Source organism: Oreochromis aureus, linkage group 11 (assembly GCF_013358895.1).
Source record: "Oreochromis aureus strain Israel breed Guangdong linkage group 11, ZZ_aureus, whole genome shotgun sequence".
Lineage (NCBI taxonomy): Eukaryota > Metazoa > Chordata > Actinopteri > Cichliformes > Cichlidae > Oreochromis > Oreochromis aureus.
Genome location: NC_052952.1, coordinates 24,229,232 through 24,248,619, shown reverse-complemented (window position 1 = coordinate 24,248,619; position 19,388 = coordinate 24,229,232). Strand labels below are relative to the sequence as shown.

Below are 19,388 nucleotides of genomic sequence, written 5' to 3'. Positions count from 1 at the left end.
TAAAAACATAATCTTAGAGAGGCAGACTTATTTAAAGTAACGATGGGCAGACGTTAATCAATTTAAAAAAAAACTGTGACTGAAAATTGCTGAACATCATCCAGGAAAACTGCCTTCTTCTCTGGACCAAAGCACATTAAAACTGGCTTCATAAATGCTGAAAGGTGTACACATGTTTTACAGAAACATGTTCTCATACTGCAGTCATAATAATATAACATATATCACCAACTGAAAAAATCTGAGTGTCATGAAGTATAAAATACAGCAAAGAAGAGCCAGGTCTCTTGAGCAGCTAGAATCCTATATCAGAAAACATGAGACAACATTCCCCTCCAAAAAGTCCAACATCTGGTCTCCTCTCTTCCCAGATGTTTATAGACTGTTGTTGAAGACGGGATGCTACACAGCCAAAACTTTTTTAAGATGTGTTGCTGCCATCAAATTCAAAATGACTTCATTTTTTAATCATACTTTAAATGGTGCAAATGAAGATTTGTACATCATTATATTTTTTTAATTCATATTTTAAACCATAGCCAACTTTTATGGAATAGGAGATATTTTCCTATTCTATTATTCTATTCTTTTCCTACTACTACTATTAAATGTTGTTTGGGGGGGGGACCGAACACTCATATAAACAGAGAGGACAACATTTACTGAAACAGGTTATTTATTTATTTGTTTGATTTTTGATTGCTTGTTAACTGTGCAAAAAGAAAATGAGGGGATGAACATTTAGTAGAAAACTGTGTTGAAGATTAACAAGTCCAGGAAGGTAAACCTCTCAAAATAACACATTTACTTCCTTATGACACCATATATTGAAATTAGCTTTCATATACTGGTATCAGTAAAGGAAAAGTCAGAGTGAAAGACGCTGCTTTAGAAATGGAAACATTTCTGATATACTTCTTCATTCTCGGGGCCGTCTCAGGTGAGCTCTCACTGCTTGATGTGGCAGAAAAAAACTCTGCCTGTTCACACTGACTTTAAAGTTTTGCTTCCTCATTTTCCTTTCAATATGTCCTTAAACTCGTTTGTTTGGCTAATATTTATATCACTGTCTTCATGAGATATCTGCTGAATACTTCTAGTTCATTTCTAATCATTTGAAACCTGAATATTCTACTCAGGAATACTCTTCCAATTGTTTTCCTGCTCAGATAACATGGATCCGTGTCTTATGTAGCAGGTTTATGTACTGATGGTACACATTAAATGAGATAAAGAGAGCAGTGTTTTCATTCGTTTCTCTAGTAATCCTTAATGCTCCTATTTCTTTCAGTCTTTGAACACTGATTCTTTGATGTTGAAATCACAAGTTGTTTGTTTTGCTTTTGTTTTGTTTTTTGAGTTTCCCTTTTTGTTTTTGTTTCTTTTCTTCTTTTGTAACCCTTCATCTATATCTCCTTGTTGTCTCAATGAATTTTAAATACACAAATTTTCTTGTGTCACTTTAATTGATTTTACTTCTCTGCTTTATTCTTCATCAATGTTTTAATTTCATTCAGTCAAACAAAAATGTCTCCTATATGCTTAATTAAAGGAGCTGGTGTGTTGCCTGATGGTTTTGTTGGATCACTATGACAACAATTCCACACACACCCATACAAAACATCTCCAACTTCACAGCCCAGTATTGCCTTTGGAGAGGCAAAGCATGAAATGGACATGGTGGACCAGCATGTCTATTACCCGTTTTGGTGTGATATTGGTTGATCTTCATGACCAACATCTAGACTCTGGGACGGGGTGGGTTCCTGTCTTGTGTTCTATCACTGCTGTGATGGGTCATTGGAGCCTAATTGCCAAAATAGATCAATTAATTTCTCTCTGACAATAAATCATGTTGAATTCTTCCAAGTGACACCTCCTGTAACTAGCTGTTACAGTACAGAAGGAAAGCTTAATGTGACTAAACAGAATCTGACACAAACATTTAGTAGAAAGCTTTTTTAATGATTAACAAGTTCATGAAGTTTAAACTTTCAGAATAACAACATTACTTCCTTATGACACCATATATTGAATGAACATTCATGTACTGGTATTAGCAAAGGAAAAGGCAAATAGTGAAGGACTGCTTTAAAAAATGGAAACATTATCTGATATACTTGTGATATACTTCTTCATTTTTGGGTCCATCTCAGGTGAGCTTTCAGTGCTTGATGTGGCAGAAAAAAACTGTCTGCTCACACTGACTTTAAAGTTTTACTTTCTTTATTGTTTGTTTGTTTTTCACTTTATGAGACATCTGTTGAATACATTTCTAGTTCATGTTTAATCATATGTGGGCCTAATATTATAAACAGAAATAATTTTTTCCTGCTCAGATAACATGGATCAGAGAAGAAGCAGGTTTGTACAAAAGTATTTTAAATGAGAGTAGGAGAGCAGTGCCATGATCCTTATAATTCTCTCAGGGCTTCTCTAGTAATGCTTAGTTTTCCTCGTCCTTTGTGTCGTTGTTCATTGATCGTTAATTGTTCATCATGCGACTTTAACTCTTTTTATTTCTCTGATTTGTTCTTCATGAGTATAGAGAGAGAAGAGTGGAAACAAAAGACATTTAAAAGAAAGTTGAGTGCTTCCTTCTGAATCTCAGTTTAAAGCTATTCCAATTAAATCCTATAGTTCTTGTCTCCTTTCTCCTCCGGATGCAGGACTTGGGACACCTTTCTCAAGACTGATTTCAGATGTAGGACAGAGGAGACAGGAGAAATATGGGAAGCCTTTAATCAGGTTGCTTCTGTTGGCTCCCCTGTTTGCTACCTGTTTCTAGATTATGTTGTATGTGAATCTGTCAGTGTCAGTTTTGTTTCTTGAATTAACCTGCCGTGTGTGCTTCTTTTTCTTTTGTCTTTTTCAATAAAATCTCTGATGAAAATAACGTGACATTTTCAGATTTGCTTTATTTTCTACAGATTAATTATCTTTTTGAGATTTTTTAATGTGACTGGACATCAACATCTTTATAGCAAAATTTCAAGTTTTACATCTTGCACTAACACAGTTGCACCACATGAGGGAGGCATCCTGCAAGTTTTCTGGTGCATTAAATTACACAAAAAGAAATTTTTTTAAAAAAAAATCTAGGACTCTCTTTGCGCATGAAACTGGCATTGCATCTTGTTAAGTAGAGTTTCATTCACCATACTAAGCCAGTAGATTTTTGGTCAGTTTGATAGTAAAACATTCCTAACTGCACACTTCACAGATATTTAATTAATGGCTTTGTTACTACCACTTCTTCTTGTTTTTGTGGCATTTGCAAGTAAGTCTCAAAATTAAGATGTTCAGTATAACTTGTGGTCTCTTTACAAAAAGTCAGATTTTCCTTCGGTTGTTCAAGGGCTTAGAGTAGCAACAAGTCACCAAAAGCAACAGCTGGTTAACAGTTTTAATAACCATGCGATTACTGAGCGAGTTCCTGAAACTCGAGCAGAATTATGTGCAGTATTAGCTGGAAAAGCTGACATTAATGAAATAACTCAAACTCTTCAGACCTGCCATATTTCATTCTAATCTTTATATATTCCACAACTGTTTTATATGTTTGAGTAACAACAGCACTTTGCTATTCTTCTCCCGCAGGTTTCACTGAAGGAGCTGGTGTGTTGCCTGATGGTCTGAATGCAGCTGTAGGAGAAACGGTGATGTTCAATACAACACTGACTCCAACAGAGAAACCGTTTCAATCTGTGAACTGGAATGTTAATTTCTCTACAACTATAATAGTCGTGATTAACTCAGAAGAAAGTATTGGACCTGAGTATGAAGGCAGGATCACCTTCTTCACATCTACTGCGTCTTTGGAGCTCAGGAGTCTCACTCTGGGTGACACTGGAGAATACAGTGTTAACATTGTACAAGATGGAAAAATCCAGCATGGCCGTACTATTCTGGTGATATACGGTGAGCAGATGTAGAAATTCCACAGCTTAACTGTTTTTGCAATATTTAAGCAAGTTTACAATATATTGAACATGTAAAAATACCTGTAATGATTAGTACGTTTATGTAACATCTCTACTCTGCAATAAGGCATTCTTGCAATAATTTGTCTTATTCTTAAGACTGTGATAATAAAGACTTTAAAAAGTGGCTGTAAGAAACTGAATGGTTTATTTGAAGGTAAAATTGATCCACATACAACAAAGAACAAGCTGAGAACTCAATTGTCTCATTTATTCTGTTCAGAATAGTCACTTAAGGGAGTTGATTTATTTATTTATACAAATACAAACTGCTCCCAACAATCATAGATGTTTACATCTGCGCTGTAACTGCAATAAGTTAATCAACCGATTTGCACTACAACCTGGTTTGCCTCTTATCTGTAGTTATTTTTATTTAATTTAATAACTGTACAGTACTCTCTGTATATAGTAACCATTGTCCTTAATGTAAATATGTAAGAAAAATTGTGTATGTTTCTGTTCTGTGTCCTGTGTACTGTTTGTTTGTATATGTGTCTTTTTGGCTGCTGTTACAACCAAATTTCCCCTTGTGGGACAATTAAAGGATTATTCTATTCTATTCTATTCTGTTCTAAATAAAAATATTCCAAGATTTTGATTGGTACAGTATTTCTTACAATTATCGCTATTCTGTCTTTTTAGGTTGTGTATGTAATATATCCTCCTTAATATGACATGGTTTAGCTGGAACTGATTTGTAATTATTTTAATGCTTATTTTCTATTGTTGTATTTTTCTTTCACAGAGAAAGTCTCCAATGTGTCAGTAACTTCCAGCAGCACAGACTTGGTTGAGTTCAATGGTTCTGTCTCTCTGTCCTGCTCTGCCTCTGGATCCTCTCTCTCTTTCCTCTGGTTGAACGGCAGCTCTGAGGTTACAGCAAGTGACAGAGTTCAGCTCACTGATGGAGGCTCCAGTCTGACTATAATCAATGTGACCCGCTCTGACCAGGGACCATTCAGGTGTCATGTGTCCAATCCTGTCAGTACTGGTACCAGTGATCCAGTAAACCTCTCCATCAGCTGTGAGTTACTAAACTAAATGTTGAGTAATTTATCTAAAAACTTCTGCAGACAAGCATCAGAGTGTTTAGACATCATTTTAGATTTCAGAATATTAGATATGTCCGATAAGCTGAATAGAAGATAGATGAGATCTTTTTTCTGTTGACATGATGTGAAGCAATGTAGTTGTGTGAAATAATTTTACGTTTTCACAAGAAAAACTTAATGTAATATACTTTTACATTTTCTATCCACCCAACGTAACTTTTCTATGTCCCCTATACATTTAGATGGTCCAGAAAATATCAACTTGATCTTATCTCCATCACAAGGATACTTTGCTGTAGGGTCAGACATCAGCCTCACCTGCTCAGTTGGATCCAGACCTCCTGCCCAGTTTAAGTGGTTTCTGAATGGAGATCAGCTGCCTGATCCTGGATCAGAGCTCAGACTGATGAATGTTAACATGAGTCAGAGTGGAAACTACAGCTGTCAGGCCTTTAACAGCAAAACTCTGAGATCTCAAACATCTCAGCCTTCAGACATCACTGTGCTGGGTAAGTGTAATTTATTAGTCATCATAATCTCAGGTAGATAAAATGTTGACAACACAGACATAAAATACCTTTAAAACAAAAGAAAAAGCAATATTTACTGTTTGCTTAACACGTGCCTATTATGATAATAATTACATTACATGCTGTGAATTATACTAATATAACTAAACCTTTGATCACATGCAGGCTAAAGTGGCTGAAATATGATTTGGTTTATCTACGATTTTAACCTTTTTTAATGGTGTCAACCAGAGATCCTACATAATTTGATCTTTTTAATTATCACTTGGTTTGATCTCACGCTACTACTGCTCTTCCTCTTCATCCCATGTGGGACACAGAGCTGCCCATGATCTGTCATCTTGCCATGCCAGGGTTTAAGCTGCAAACATATCTAACACAATATAATACTTAATATATAATATTAAAATATAATATTAGGTATTGGCTAATATAACTTACATTTGGATATGAATTCTGTCGACAGAGACAATATGTCTATGTTTTAGCAGTGTGCCAAATATATACAGAGCCAGGTGGGGAACCCTAACATATGTTTAGTGGCTCAAGATTGGCGGGAAAAATCACCACTCACACAAATTTATAATGTGAGGTTCAGTCGGTTTTCTTTGTGTACATGATGTGATCAGCTGACCTGCTGCTCTTTGTTTGAAAGTTAGAATTCAGTGAATGAATATAAGCATCATCATCTTCAATGTAAATTCATCTCTGCTACATTTGATATAACATAAATCTGTCTATGAGGACCACAGCCACTGTGTATCAGTCCAACACAGTTTACTGTGAATTCACCAAATTACTGCAAACTAACCTCTTTATCCTGGACAAAACTACCCAGTATTTTCATTTAACATTTTAACAACACAAAGTTAAACACAAAAAAACACATTATGTACAGATTTAATATGTGATTAAAATTATGACATTACATTTAAGCTTTAAATTTGCAGTTTATCAAGTGTCACTGAGCAGTCCTTACATTTAAATATATTCTCTCCTCTCACACACACTTTGTGTGTTTGCTGATTTTTGTTGAGCTGATAGAAACATTGAATTTGAAATTACCTGACACCTAAAAAAACATCATCGCCTTCATGTTTCCTCCTCTTCTGTAACACTAGCTAGATTCTGAAGTACTGCAAACACAACTTACAGACACCTGCGCTCCTTCCAGCCCACTTTAACTCCTGAATATAAACACTACAGATGATACCATTGAACCTAAAGTAATGAGTCTGTTTTAAAAATGTAAGAAGTAGAAAGTACACATATTTGTTTAAAAATGTAAAAGTAAAAAGTTGTTTGAAAAAAAAATACTCAAGCCAAGTACAGATACCTGAAAATTCTACATAAGTACATTAACGAAGTATTAGTACTTCGTCACTTCTCATCTCTGCTGGTCATCAGTGTATAAATTTGACCCTCAGTTCATCACCTACTTTTCTTCTTGTTCTCAGTCTATAATTTTTCCTTGTTAATATTTTTGGGGGCAAATAGAGAAAATATCAGCTTCTTCTGTCAAACCATCAACAAACCTGCCAATTGAGGGAACCTCTGTCAGTTTAACCTGTGAGGCTTCTGGCTCAGTCTTTACAAGAAACTGGATGAAGGATGGTTCAGATCTGACCCCGACTGACAACATGATCCTTTCTGACAATAACAGAGTGTTGACCTTTAACACTGTGAACAGGAAAGACAATGGAGAATATTTCTGTCAAATCAGCAACCCTGTCAGCAGTGATGGAGCTAAATACGTCATGACTGTTAATTGTAAGTAACATCCTGGTCAGTCTACACTTCTTGTTCATTGATATAGTAAAATTATTTCAAATTTTGAATGGTACTACTAGTATGATATGTAGTCCAGTAATGCAGAAATGTAAAAGTAATGAACACATTTACTATTTTTGCCTGTTTTTCAGATGGACCAGAAAATGTTGAAATCAAAGGTCCAAATAAGATAAATATCAAAGGCACCTTAAAACTGACCTGCTCTGCTGAATCCACACCAACTGCCAGATTCACCTGGTTCTTAAATGGGACAGAGATACTCACCAATTCAGCTGAGTACATTAAAGAAGAGGTTGAATTTTCTGACAGTGGCAACTACACCTGTCAGGCATGGAATAATATAACTGAGAGAACATCATCATCAGTGGTGCATGGACTGACTGTAACAGGTATGTGCATGTGTTTATACTCTTAGATGGTACCATTGATAGTTTAATGATGGTCAATTTCCTGTAGTTTTCTATGAACTAAATTTTGGAGGTTTATATTCAGATAATATAACAGTTGTTTCTAATACTGAAATACCCTTTAGCAACACATTAATCATCAGCAAATTGTTAAGAAATTGGTACATCCACCATTTTCACACACACAAGTACTTTTCATGCAACAAGAACATTGCACCAATCAAAGGTCCTCTGATAGTTCTAAAATTATAAAAATCAAATAAAGAAAGACACTATTGAGTAGTTTTGAGATAATAAGACAATTTACTGTCAAAATGTATTTGTTATCTTTATTTATACTTTTCCAGATCAACCATCTGGATGTGCTGCTGGTTGCATCGCTGGAATAGTAATCGCATGTTGTGTCATCTTCGCTGCAGCAGTTGGTGGAGGGTACTACATTTATAAGAAAAAGTAAGTGGAGAATATATTTAAAATAGCACCAGGTGTCAGACCGTGGAGCTGAAGAGAGAAGGGCCCAAAATATGGTACTCTGATGGTGAAGAGAAGTGAGGGTTATTTACAGTGGACAAAGAAACATATTATGTACAAATCCCAGGCACTGTGGCTCCAGTGGCGATTCCTCCCCGAATCCCACACAGTGCAAATGTCTGTGAAAAGGTGAAAATACAACAGCTCCAAAAATTCCCGTTCCCAGACAGTGTCTCCACTCCCGATTCCTGGCAACACACAAACACACATAGGCTGGCAGGGAAATCAAACACTAGCGAGGCCTTTCATGCACATTAGTCTACGGTTGTACTAACAAGTTCTTAAATAGAGCGCTCTTAACGAGGCCATCAGCTGCAGCTGTTGATGGGTCGCAATCCCTCAGCAATCCAAAACATCCAGGAGTGTGAACCAACATAAACACACACAGGGAGACGGAGGAAAAAGGAGAAAAAACAACCAAAACACTACATACGGAAAAATAAATATAAGTACATAAATACATGAGCCCTGGGTCCCTAGAACCAGGCCATGACACCAGGAAAGCATTTCTCTTCTTTAATCTACATAAAATATTGTAATCATAGAAAAATGTCTAGAATTCAGTGGTACAATTCAACAAATGTTTCATATTCTGCAAAGAGTCACTTGCTAACGTTCTACTTCTGCTGGTCTCGGAGTAATCACGAAGGAGAATCAATTCTTTTCACTGCTTGTTTATGTTAATCGTGCAAAATAAACACTTATTGTAATAAATACTGGGATTTCTTGTTAAATTCAAATATAACTTTAGTGTTGTAGTTTTGTGTTGGATCTTATTGCATGACCACATTTTAATAATGCTTCATTTCAAATATTTAGATTCAACAAAAATCCTCAGAAACAAAATACAGGCAAGTTAGTTTTTTTCTTTTTTAATTCTAAAGTCACCTTACACGTTTGTTATAGCAAAATAAAGAAATTAGAGAATCAAAATCATTGTTTTAATGGATACTTACATGCACTGTTACAAATCTTTGCTTTCTTAGAACAAGAAGAAAATATGTATGAGAACATTTCCATTACAAGAAAATAACAAATATAAACTCAGTGATGACCTTCCCTTTTCAAGGTAAGTTTAACATTTATTATCACTGTTAATTAAGAAGGAACAGTTTTGATAATTGACAAGAATATTTTCCCATTTCTGTAGATTTTTAGAAGTCTTCACCTGCTGCAGACAATTAACGTTATAATCTTTGTTGGTTTGATATCATATAATGTTAAACAAGATGTGTTAAGATGTTTTAACTAATAGATTATTATTCTCCATGTAAAATAAATATTAATACTTTCTCTGTAATAAATCTTCTAATATTTGCTACTTTATTTTAAATATATATAAAACAACCAACACATCACAGTTGTGTCTCTTGTTTTTATGTTAACACATGTTAAAATCTGATTACAGAGTGATGTCCAACGTGTGGACTGAGGCCTCTTGTCAGGACTGCAGGTGTTCCGCAGTGATAACAGAAATTCAGTTTGAAATGATAATATTTACAGTTACATATCTATTTAAATTTATTTAAAGCGTACTCTTGACTTTGGGAACGGCTCTACCTACATGTTATAAAAGGTGTCAAATAAAATCGGAATCTGACACTTTTGTTTTATACGCTGCATCATGCTACCCACAAGTGGATTTTCTGTGGTTTTGAGGGCAGGATGATCAGTAAAGATATTGGGGAAAGCGGTAAAGTTGTATTTTACTGATTATAATATTTAATTGCCCCTGAGGTTCTACAGTAGTTTCTGCAAACTGTAAACCGCTTAGTTCAGAATTGGATGTTGCAGTTTTCAGTCTGTCTAAATTTTATATTAGTGATGTAAATCATGCTTCTGTTGTGTTTCAGTTTATCTTTTTTTTCAATATGAAACTCCTTGAATAACAGAAGCTTAGCCTAATGTGGAAGTTCTTAAAACTTTGGCAGCAAATTTTTACTGAACCCTTAAATGTATAAAACAAGATGATCGATAGGATTATAAAAGCCACAGAAATGATTCAAAGAAGTGGGCTGAAGGTTTTATAGCCACTGATAAGGCCTTATAGTGTGCATAGGATGAAAGTCCAACCATATAAATCAGAGTCAGCCAAATGGGTCATTGTGTTCAACAACTCTCTGGCTACATGTTGTTTTGCATATGTAATGTTTGGAAGTTTTAGGGCGATTCATCAGTACTGGAGAATTATGGATGTGTTATTGGGAGTTTCTCACTTAACAGAATGCAGTGCATCACGTTTATAGGATTCTTTGTCTCAACCTCAAGATACAGAGCTGATTTAACACAGTCCTCCTTGTGTAGTTAAATTGCTAAATAGCTAAATAAAATGCTGTAGCAGATTAGCTGTTGATGTTGGGCTACATGTTTTTTGGTGATTTTTGAGAGGTCACTTTAATAATATTTCACAGTGCTCCAACCTCTGACTGTAGCGCATTGTGTTCTTCATCCTGATTGGCTGTCCAGTACAGATTGTGTTCAGTTTGTCAAATTTACATAGATCTTCAATCACTGGGATTGTGACTCTGAAGTGCTGTACTGTTTGTAAGTTTTCTCCCCAACAAGCAGACCAATGTCGTGAAACATTTTGCACCATCAAAGGCACCTGTGTAGCACCCAAAAGGCAGAGGAAGATTCTAACCATCAGCGTACCATTGATTCATTAATGTTGAATTCTCTCGCAGCTGCTCTTTTCCCATGTTCTGGACCTGAAAACAGGGTTTAGTCTTTGGTTTCATTCTATAATACTGGACTTATTTTTCTACGAAGGTTTAAACTTTGAGAGTGTTTAAACAAGAGAGAAAAGTGTGAAAATGTTCATGCTTGTCTGAGGAAAGTGTATAAAGTGTGTAGTGAGGGCTTTTACAGCCTTAAAACATCTATAATAATTGTAAAAATAAAGTTGGCTACTTCACGGATTTCACCTATCCTGGGTTATTTTTAAAATGTAACTCCCGTGATAAACGAGGGACCACTGTACTTCTTTTTAATCACACAAAAATGAGAAAGGGGAACAAACAGCCACCTACACTGAAACAGAGTATATTACAAAGACCGCGGAGTGCAGGAGGCTTAGCACTCGCAGATTTTTTGTTGTTTTACTGGGCATCAAATATAGGGGCATTATTGTTCTGCGTAAAAGAACATGATAATTTATTTTCATGGGTAACACTGGAAAAGTTGTCAGTGAATCGATGCTCCCTGTTGTCCTTGTTGTGTGCCAGATTACCCCTGGCAGGACCTATCTCCAGCTTCACCACAAATCCTCTTGTTATTCATTCACTGAAGTTATGGTACCAGCTCAGAAGGCACTTTAAACAGACTGAACTCTCCCTTATTGCATCACAGACATTGTATGTTTCCTGCATCCTTAATGGACGAGGCATTTAACATATGGACAAAGCTCGGAGTAACTTCGATGAATGTTCTTTTCACGGACAATATCTTCTGTTCATTTGGACAATTGGTGACTAAGTTCTAAGTTCAATGGTGACTAAGTAAAGGAAGGACAGGATAGAATAGGATACTCGATAGGATTTTTTTTTTTTTTTCATCATCTATCTGCTTCAAAAGCATGTGGTGGTTTCAATTTAAAGCGGTTCATCGTCTCCATTGGTCAAAAACTAGACTGAACAAATTCAAGGATGGGTTTGACCCCACATGTGACCGAAACTCTTACCCTGGGCTTGTGGAGAAGATAATCTTTTTTTTTTATCAAATGCATTAGCCATTTGAAAAGTTGGCAGGCATTTTTACAACTACTGTCTCTTGCAAGAAAATATTTTTTTTTCATGATAACAGTTGTGGTGGCAGATTTCTTTTCTCATGTATTAACCACATATTTTAATCATATCACTTTAGCATAGCAAGAGCCCTCTTTGTCTGAGTCTCTGTGTATAAAGGTGCAAGGGCGGCAGCCACAATTCAGAGATGATCCTAGTGTTCTGGCTGGGATGCTTCTCTTTTGGATTTTGTCAAATCATACTTGTCTTGTTGTAGAAATCAACTTTTGAAGTGTGAAATTCCTCAGAAGGTTGGTGTGGGCAACATAGTTCAGACATTATCAGATCCTGGGTCTCCTGGCACGACTCATTGCTTATCGAAAGAAGCTGCTTGACCAAAGTGTAAAGGTTGGGGTGATGGCTGTGGCCCAGGATGTGAAGTAATGGTCTATGAAGGTCAGTGGTTGGCTCTTACAGTCCACATGTCAAACACTGGCCACAAATGCAGATTAGCATTATTTAGCTAACAGACCCAAATTCATCTATGTCGAGTTTGCTTGTCAGTAGGTTTATTTTTTTAACAAGCAGCAGCAAAATGAGAAAGGCTAGAAACTTTAATCAGGCAGTTGAAAATCTTAATTTAAACAACTTATAGATTCAAGCAACTGTTTGGCTGAGTCCACACATCATTAGTCAATTCAATTTTATTTATATAGCACCAAATCACCACAAAAGTCGCCTCAAAGCGCTTTATATTGTAAGGTAGACCCTACAATAATACATACAGGGAAAAAAACCAACAATCATATGACCCCCTATGAGCAAGCACTTTGGAAACAGTGGGAAGGAAAATTTCCTCTTTAACAGGAAGAAACCTCGGACAGAACCAGGCTCAGGGAGGGGCGGCCATCTGCTGCGACCGATTGCGGTGAGAGAAGGAAGACAGGATAAAAGACATGTTGTGGAAGAGAGACAGAGATTAATAACAAGTATGATCCAATGCAGGGAGGTCTATTAATACACAGTGAGTAAGAAAGGTGACTGAAGAAGAAATACTCAAGAAATACTGCTGTCCTGTAATTATATGAATGTGTCAATGAAGGCAGAAACTCTTACCCTGGGCTTGTAGAGGCAATAACTTAATGTCCCAGGGAATTAATATCTCAGCACAAGTACCAGCACTCGTGCAAATAATCTGTTACTATTACTCTATTTTATCAAATGTATTAGCCATTTGAAAAGTTGGCAACCATTTTTACAACTGCTGGCCTTTTGCAATAAAGTACAATTTCTCATGATAACATTCAACTAGTTTTGAAAAATCTTCAGTGTCAAATCATACTTGTCTGGCCTCGTAGAAATCAACTTTAGAAGTATGAAATTACTCAGAAGCCTGTTTAGTACATATAAACATTTTTAGGTTGGTGTGGCCAACAGTTCAGACATTATCAGCTCCTGGGTGAATTCCTGGCACTACTCGTTACTCATCGAAAGAAGCTGCTTGATCAAAGTGTAAAGGTTCGGGCTGTGGCCCAAAGATGCAGAGTGGTTGTCTATGAAGGTCAGTGGTTGGCTCTTAAAGTGCTTGTTAGTAGGTTTATTTTTTTAACAAGCAGCAGCTCAGAGTTCTGGTTACCCTGCAAACTGTCAGTGAATATTTGCAAATGTTGTTGTTTCCATTTGTGTCCCTTTTATATGAATGTGCTCAGGAACTCATTGTCTTAAATTTCACTTGTGTCCCTAACAGTTTTAGCAGTTTAATAGAGCTTAATTCATTCTTTTTATGTGAATTAAAAGCAGGAACTTCAAATAAAACATGGAATTTAAACTTTAAATTGAATTTAAAATGTAATGTTCTGATTAATCAAATTGCTTGGGATTTGTCAACAGCAAGAACAGAATGAGGAAATGAAAGTTTACCATATAAATCTGTTAATGATTAATAATAATAAATAAACCTTTGTGAACAACATAATTACTTCCTTGTTCTGCCTTCATATTCTGTAACATCGTGCCGTTGATGTATCATGAAATCATAAAAGGAAAAGTCAAAGAGGGAAAGACCACATTTTGAAATGGAAATGGCTCTGATGTACTTCATCATTCTCGTGATCTTATCAGGTGAGCACTCACCTCATCATACACCAGATAACATTTATTTTTCATTCATTTTCACCGTTCTCACACATTTATTCACACACAGATAAACAGTGACGGGTAGAAAGGTTAATAAGTCAGCTGTTAATCTTACAAACTATAACAACTTCTGGATTCAGATCATTGTTTGTCTGAGTCTTCCTCACACCATGATTTATCTTTTCCAGCTGTCTTACACCTCATTTATACACTGAAGATATAAAGGAAGAATGAAACAACATCTGCAAAAAATAGGCCAGTGCATCTTTGATTATAGCTACAGATGTATCTCCTCTGTAACACTACTCTGCCGTCCGGATGCATGTTAAAAATAGAAACAGCCTTCAGCAGTACTGACACAGAAATGTGGGTCACAGTCCAGAGGACTAAATTAAAGACAAATTAATTTAGTCCTCATCAATTAAAGAAATGAGAAAAGCCTTTTGTCAGGTTGTTCTTGAGTCAATCACTCCTTCTTCTCAAGTTTTCACAGTTTCTCTTATGTGTTCTGCATTTCCCTGTTTTCTTAGATATGTCAATGTATTTAGTTTGGGGGTTTTTTTTAGATTTTAAATAAAAACAACTACTTCAGCATCATTCAGTGATTTATTCTTCTTTCATATTGAAGAATTATAGAACATTTTTTCACTACCTGCTTTCTCTTATGGGGAAAAAAAATCAGCCAGTTTCTTATATTGCAATTTTCCCATTAAATTCTCCCTCAAGCAAATAATAATAATAAATCTCCTCTAGGTTTGACTGAAGGATCTGGTGTGTTGCCTGATGGTCCTCTGAATGCAGCTGTAGGAGAGACGGTGATGTTCACTACAACACTGACTCCAACTGAAACTCCTTTTCTGACTTTGGCCTGGACTTCTGGCGCTAAGAATATAATAACCTCAAATACTGTAAACATAACTGGACCCGAGTATGAAGGCAGGATCACCCTCTTCCCATCAACTGGATCTCTGGAGCTCAGGAGTCTGACTCTGGATGACGCTGGAGAATACTCAGTTGTTATTGTACCGGCTGGTGAAGCGGCTGAGATGGGACGGACTACACTGGTGATATATGGTGAGCAAGTCCTGAAATCCAGCATAGCAAAGAATTGTTTTTGACGTAGAAATTTTGAGCATACATTATTTTATATTGTTGTTGTAAAATGATATTTTTGATCTGATTTATGTTATTTCATATAATTTAAAAAACTTGTTTTGCACTTTGCTTTTTGACTTGTTGTGTTGACAAATTTCTGTGTCTTGAAAGATCTTTTTTATTACTTAATAATGTCATTAAATGTATTTTATGTTCACAATTTTTTTTACTGATTCTTGATGCATGTTCAATCATCCAGGTAAGGAAATCCCAGAAAGTTGATTCTGTTCATCTGGACATTTTCAGTGGGAGAAACATTTCGTCACTCATCCAAGTGACTATTTCAGTCTCAGCTGACTGCAGGTTTGCCCAACCTTATAATGACTGAAACTGTCACCGCTTGATCAATAACATGTAAACTGTCATGACCATTGATCAACAACCACTGATCAAAGACAGTTGATCACATTTCTCCCACTAAAAACACTACTACACTACATGCAGATGAACAGAATCCACTTTTGTGGCTTGTTAAGAACAAGAAGCTGTTTGACTAAACATTTGTTGTCAGATTTGATTAAACTGAATTGCGTCATTTTTAAATATGGAGTTAGACACTAACATCTCAGAATATCATATAATACTAATCAATGATACTCATCATGACGTGGTTTAAATAATCTCATTTTTACTTATTGTTTTGTTTATTGTTTGGCCCAATGTTAGATGACATTGTTTGTTGTTTTTCTTTCACAGAGAAAGTCTCCAATGTGTTGGTAACTTCCAGCAGCACAGACTTGGTTGAGTTCAGTGGTTCTGTCTCTCTGTCCTGCTCTGCCTCTGGATCCTCTCTCTCTTTCCTCTGGTTGAACGGCAGCTCTGAGGTTACAGCAAGTGACAGAGTTCAGCTCACTGATGGAGGCTCCAGTCTGACTATAATCACTGTGACCCGCTTTGACCAGGGACCATTCAGGTGTAGTGTGTCCAGTCCAGTCAGTACTGGTACCAGTGATCCAGTAAACCTCTCCATCAGCTGTGAGTTACTACTTGGAAGCTCATTAAGTGAAAATATTTGCATACAAACATCAGAGAAAGTTTAGATTATTGCTTCAGTTTAGTAAGAAGGATAAAACTTGATAAACATATTTTTCAGTCTAATCAACTCCATTGTAAAACTATGACAGTTAACATCACACAGTGTGTTGTTCTATTTATTTACACTCGATAGAGATTTATTTAATGGTGGGAAAAACTAACAGGTACTGAAGTTGAAATGAGCTACACAAATTCACAAAAAAAATGCTAAATATAATTTTAATTTTCATACAGTGACACTTTTTTTCATTTACTCTTATCTTTAGATGGTCCAGAAAATATAAATTTGATATTATCTCCACCACAAGGATACTTTGCTGTGGGGTCAGACATCAGCCTCACCTGCTCAGTTGGATCCAGACCTCCTGCCCAGTTTAAGTGGTTTCTGAATGGAGATCAGCTGCCTGATACTGGATCAGAGCTCAGACTGATGAATGTTCAGATGAGTCAGAGTGGAAACTACAGCTGTCAGGCCTTTAACAGCAAAACTCTGAGATCTCAAACATCTCAGCCTTCAGCCATCACTGTACTGGGTAAGTCTGATTTCAACAGAGAATTATTGCTAATTTCAGTTGCCTTTAACTCCGTGGTGCTTTTTGTTGCTTTTTGCAAGGATTAATAAAGTATTCTGACTCTGACTCTGACTTAGGTTTTACACCTCAAAGCTGGAACTTTTGATTTACTACCACTCATTGCATAAATACTGGTTATAGCCGGCCAGTTTTCATTAAGTGAGATTTTTTTCATCTTAAACAAAGAGCGCACTTCCTGTTCAGCATCATTCAGCATCATGTTGGTGTGAAGCTGATGTACAGAGTGGAACATTTAGAAGCTAAAGAGCCAATTGTCCCTAATTAATCAAAGAGGAGCAAAACAAACGGTGATTTTTTAAACTGCTGCTCAGGAGAGCATACGCTGGTGTGTAACCTGTGGATTACAATACCTGTAAAATGATATAAAAACTCAAAAGGTAGTCCAACAAGAAAACTAGAACCAATAAGAGTCAAGAGAATGGTAAGGTGCATGTGTATACCTGTGTCTACAGAAGCAGTTATTATGCAATTACTTTTGTTCAAATCTATTTTTTTTTTCTTCTATCTTTTGGCAAACAGAGAAAATATCAGGTGCTTCTTTCACACCATCAACAAACCTGCCAGTTGAGGGAACCTCTGTCAGTTTAGCCTGTGAGGCTTCTGGCTCAGTCTTTACAAGAAACTGGATAAAGGATGGCTCCTACCTGACTCCGACTGACAACATGATCCTTTCTGACAATAACAGAGTGTTGACCTTTAACACTGTGAATAGGAAAGACAGTGGAGAATATTTTTGCCAGATCAGCAACCCTGTCAGCAGTGATGAAGCTAAATACATCATGATTGTTAACTGTAAGTAACATCATGATCAGTTTACACTAATTGTTCATGCATACAGTAAAATCATGTTGAATTTTGAATGACACTATTGATATAATATATAGCCATGTATTGCAGAATTTTAATTTAAAAGTAATGAACACATTTATGGTTTTACCTGTTTTTCAGATGGACCAGAAAATGTTCAAATCAAAGGTCCAAATAAGATAAATATCAAAGGCACCTTAAAACTGACCTGCTCTGCTGAATCCACACCGTCTGCCAGATTCACCTGGTTCTTTAATGGGAGAGAAATTCCCAATAATTCAGCTGAGTACATTAAAGAAGAGGTTGAATTATCTGACAGTGGCAACTACATCTGTCAGGCATGGAATAATATAACAGAGAGAACATCATCATCAGTGGTGCATGGACTGACTGTAACAGGTACCTGCTTGTGCTGATACTCTTTTATGTTGTGTATACATGATACTAATGATAGTTTATCACTCAGTAGCTTTATCTGAACATAATAACACAAGATTTGTTTCTAATACCTAACACTTAATATCCAACTACCCACTAAATGTGGGTTCCCACATAGTGCATCCACCATTTCTCCAAAGTTCTTTCGTATAAAAGCGCAAACATTTCATTTCACTGCTTCCTTTTGTCAGCCATACAAAGTAAACATTTTTATAATAAACATTGGGATTTCTTGTTGAATTCAAATATAACACACTTGTTTGGTATTACCATTTTATGCTGTATCTAAGTGCAAGACCACATTTTAAAAATGCTTCTTTTCTGTTGTTTAGATTAGATTTCACAAAAATCATCTGAAACAAAATACAGGTATGTATGTTTTTTAACACTAAAGTCACTCTGCATATATTTTTTTAGCAAGATAAAGAAATTACAGAAACAAACTCATTTTATTTATGAATAATTACGTGCACTGTAACACATCATAGTTTTCTAAGAACAAGGACAAAGTATGTATGAGGACATTTCCATTTCTATGACAAGAAAATATAACATATAAACCCAGTGATCAGATTTCCCTTTTAAGGTTAGTTTTAAATGTATTGGTAATGTTTATTAAAAAGGAAACACCAAGTTGTTTTTATCTGTCTAAATCATTATTCTTCTATCATGCATCTACTGACTACTAATGTAATACAACTGATAAACTAACCCAGTGTTTACTTGAATCAGATTTCTACTTTTTTCTTGTCCTGCAGACGACACATTTATGAAGTCTTCACCTGCTGCAGGAGGAGGACAGTTATAATTTTTATTGGTTTAATATAATTTCTAATAATTTGTAAGAAGATGTTTTATCTCATAAATTATGAGTTAGCATCAATAAACATTTTCTCTGTTATAGGTTTTTAATTTTAAGTTACTACTTGTTTTTCTATATAAAGCTATATATATATATATATATATATATATATATATATATATATATATATATATATATATATATAGATATATATGGAGCTCTTATATCAACTTATGGTTCTGCAATGAATGTGCAAATTAGTCTTAAAAAATCTGTAGAAAGGTTGCAATGGTGAAATAAAACTTCTTTTTATCTGATACTTTCATGTCAAAAACTCCAACATGGTGCCTTTGTGTGGTTTTTCTATCGTTCTGTGGTCAAGGTATTGAGTAAAGACACTGAG

The 19,388-nt window shown here is 35.7% G+C and overlaps 2 protein-coding genes across 2 annotated transcripts; both read left to right on the top strand.

Annotated features, from left to right (window-relative positions):
- Positions 1-843: 843 nt before the first annotated feature.
- Positions 844-10,846, top strand: LOC120442653 (carcinoembryonic antigen-related cell adhesion molecule 5-like). The gene is made up of 10 exons (XM_039619533.1): positions 844-940; positions 3,601-3,921; positions 4,732-5,010; positions 5,281-5,547; positions 7,066-7,338; positions 7,491-7,748; positions 8,114-8,219; positions 9,117-9,148; positions 9,284-9,366; positions 9,706-10,846. The coding sequence occupies exons 1-9, from the start codon at positions 895-897 to the stop codon at positions 9,328-9,330; spliced, it is 1,629 nt and encodes a 542-aa protein (XP_039475467.1). The 5' UTR covers positions 844-894; the 3' UTR covers positions 9,331-9,366; positions 9,706-10,846.
- A 2,713-nt stretch (positions 10,847-13,559) lies between these two features.
- LOC120442655 (carcinoembryonic antigen-related cell adhesion molecule 6-like) lies at positions 13,560-19,113 on the top strand. Its single transcript, XM_039619535.1, has 9 exons — positions 13,560-13,580; positions 14,062-14,140; positions 14,909-15,229; positions 16,007-16,285; positions 16,612-16,878; positions 17,458-17,730; positions 17,887-18,144; positions 18,516-18,552; positions 18,942-19,113. Exons 1-8 carry the CDS (start codon positions 13,575-13,577, stop codon positions 18,518-18,520), a joined length of 1,488 nt encoding a protein of 495 aa, XP_039475469.1. The 5' UTR covers positions 13,560-13,574; the 3' UTR covers positions 18,521-18,552; positions 18,942-19,113.
- The last annotated feature ends 275 nt before the right edge of the window (positions 19,114-19,388 follow it).

Bases quoted from the DNA above. Each gene is read 5' to 3' on its own strand.
- LOC120442653 (XM_039619533.1), top strand. From the start codon at position 895: ATGGAAACATTTCTGATATACTTCTTCATTCTCGGGGCCGTCTCAG. The intron at 7,749-8,113 runs GTATGTGCATGT...ATACTTTTCCAG, and splicing joins GCATGGACTGACTGTAACAG to ATCAACCATCTGGATGTGCT. The intron at 8,220-9,116 runs GTAAGTGGAGAA...TCAAATATTTAG, and splicing joins TACTACATTTATAAGAAAAA to ATTCAACAAAAATCCTCAGA.
- LOC120442655 (XM_039619535.1), top strand. The intron at 14,141-14,908 runs GTGAGCACTCAC...AATCTCCTCTAG, and splicing joins CATTCTCGTGATCTTATCAG to GTTTGACTGAAGGATCTGGT. The intron at 16,286-16,611 runs GTGAGTTACTAC...TCTTATCTTTAG, and splicing joins AGTAAACCTCTCCATCAGCT to ATGGTCCAGAAAATATAAAT.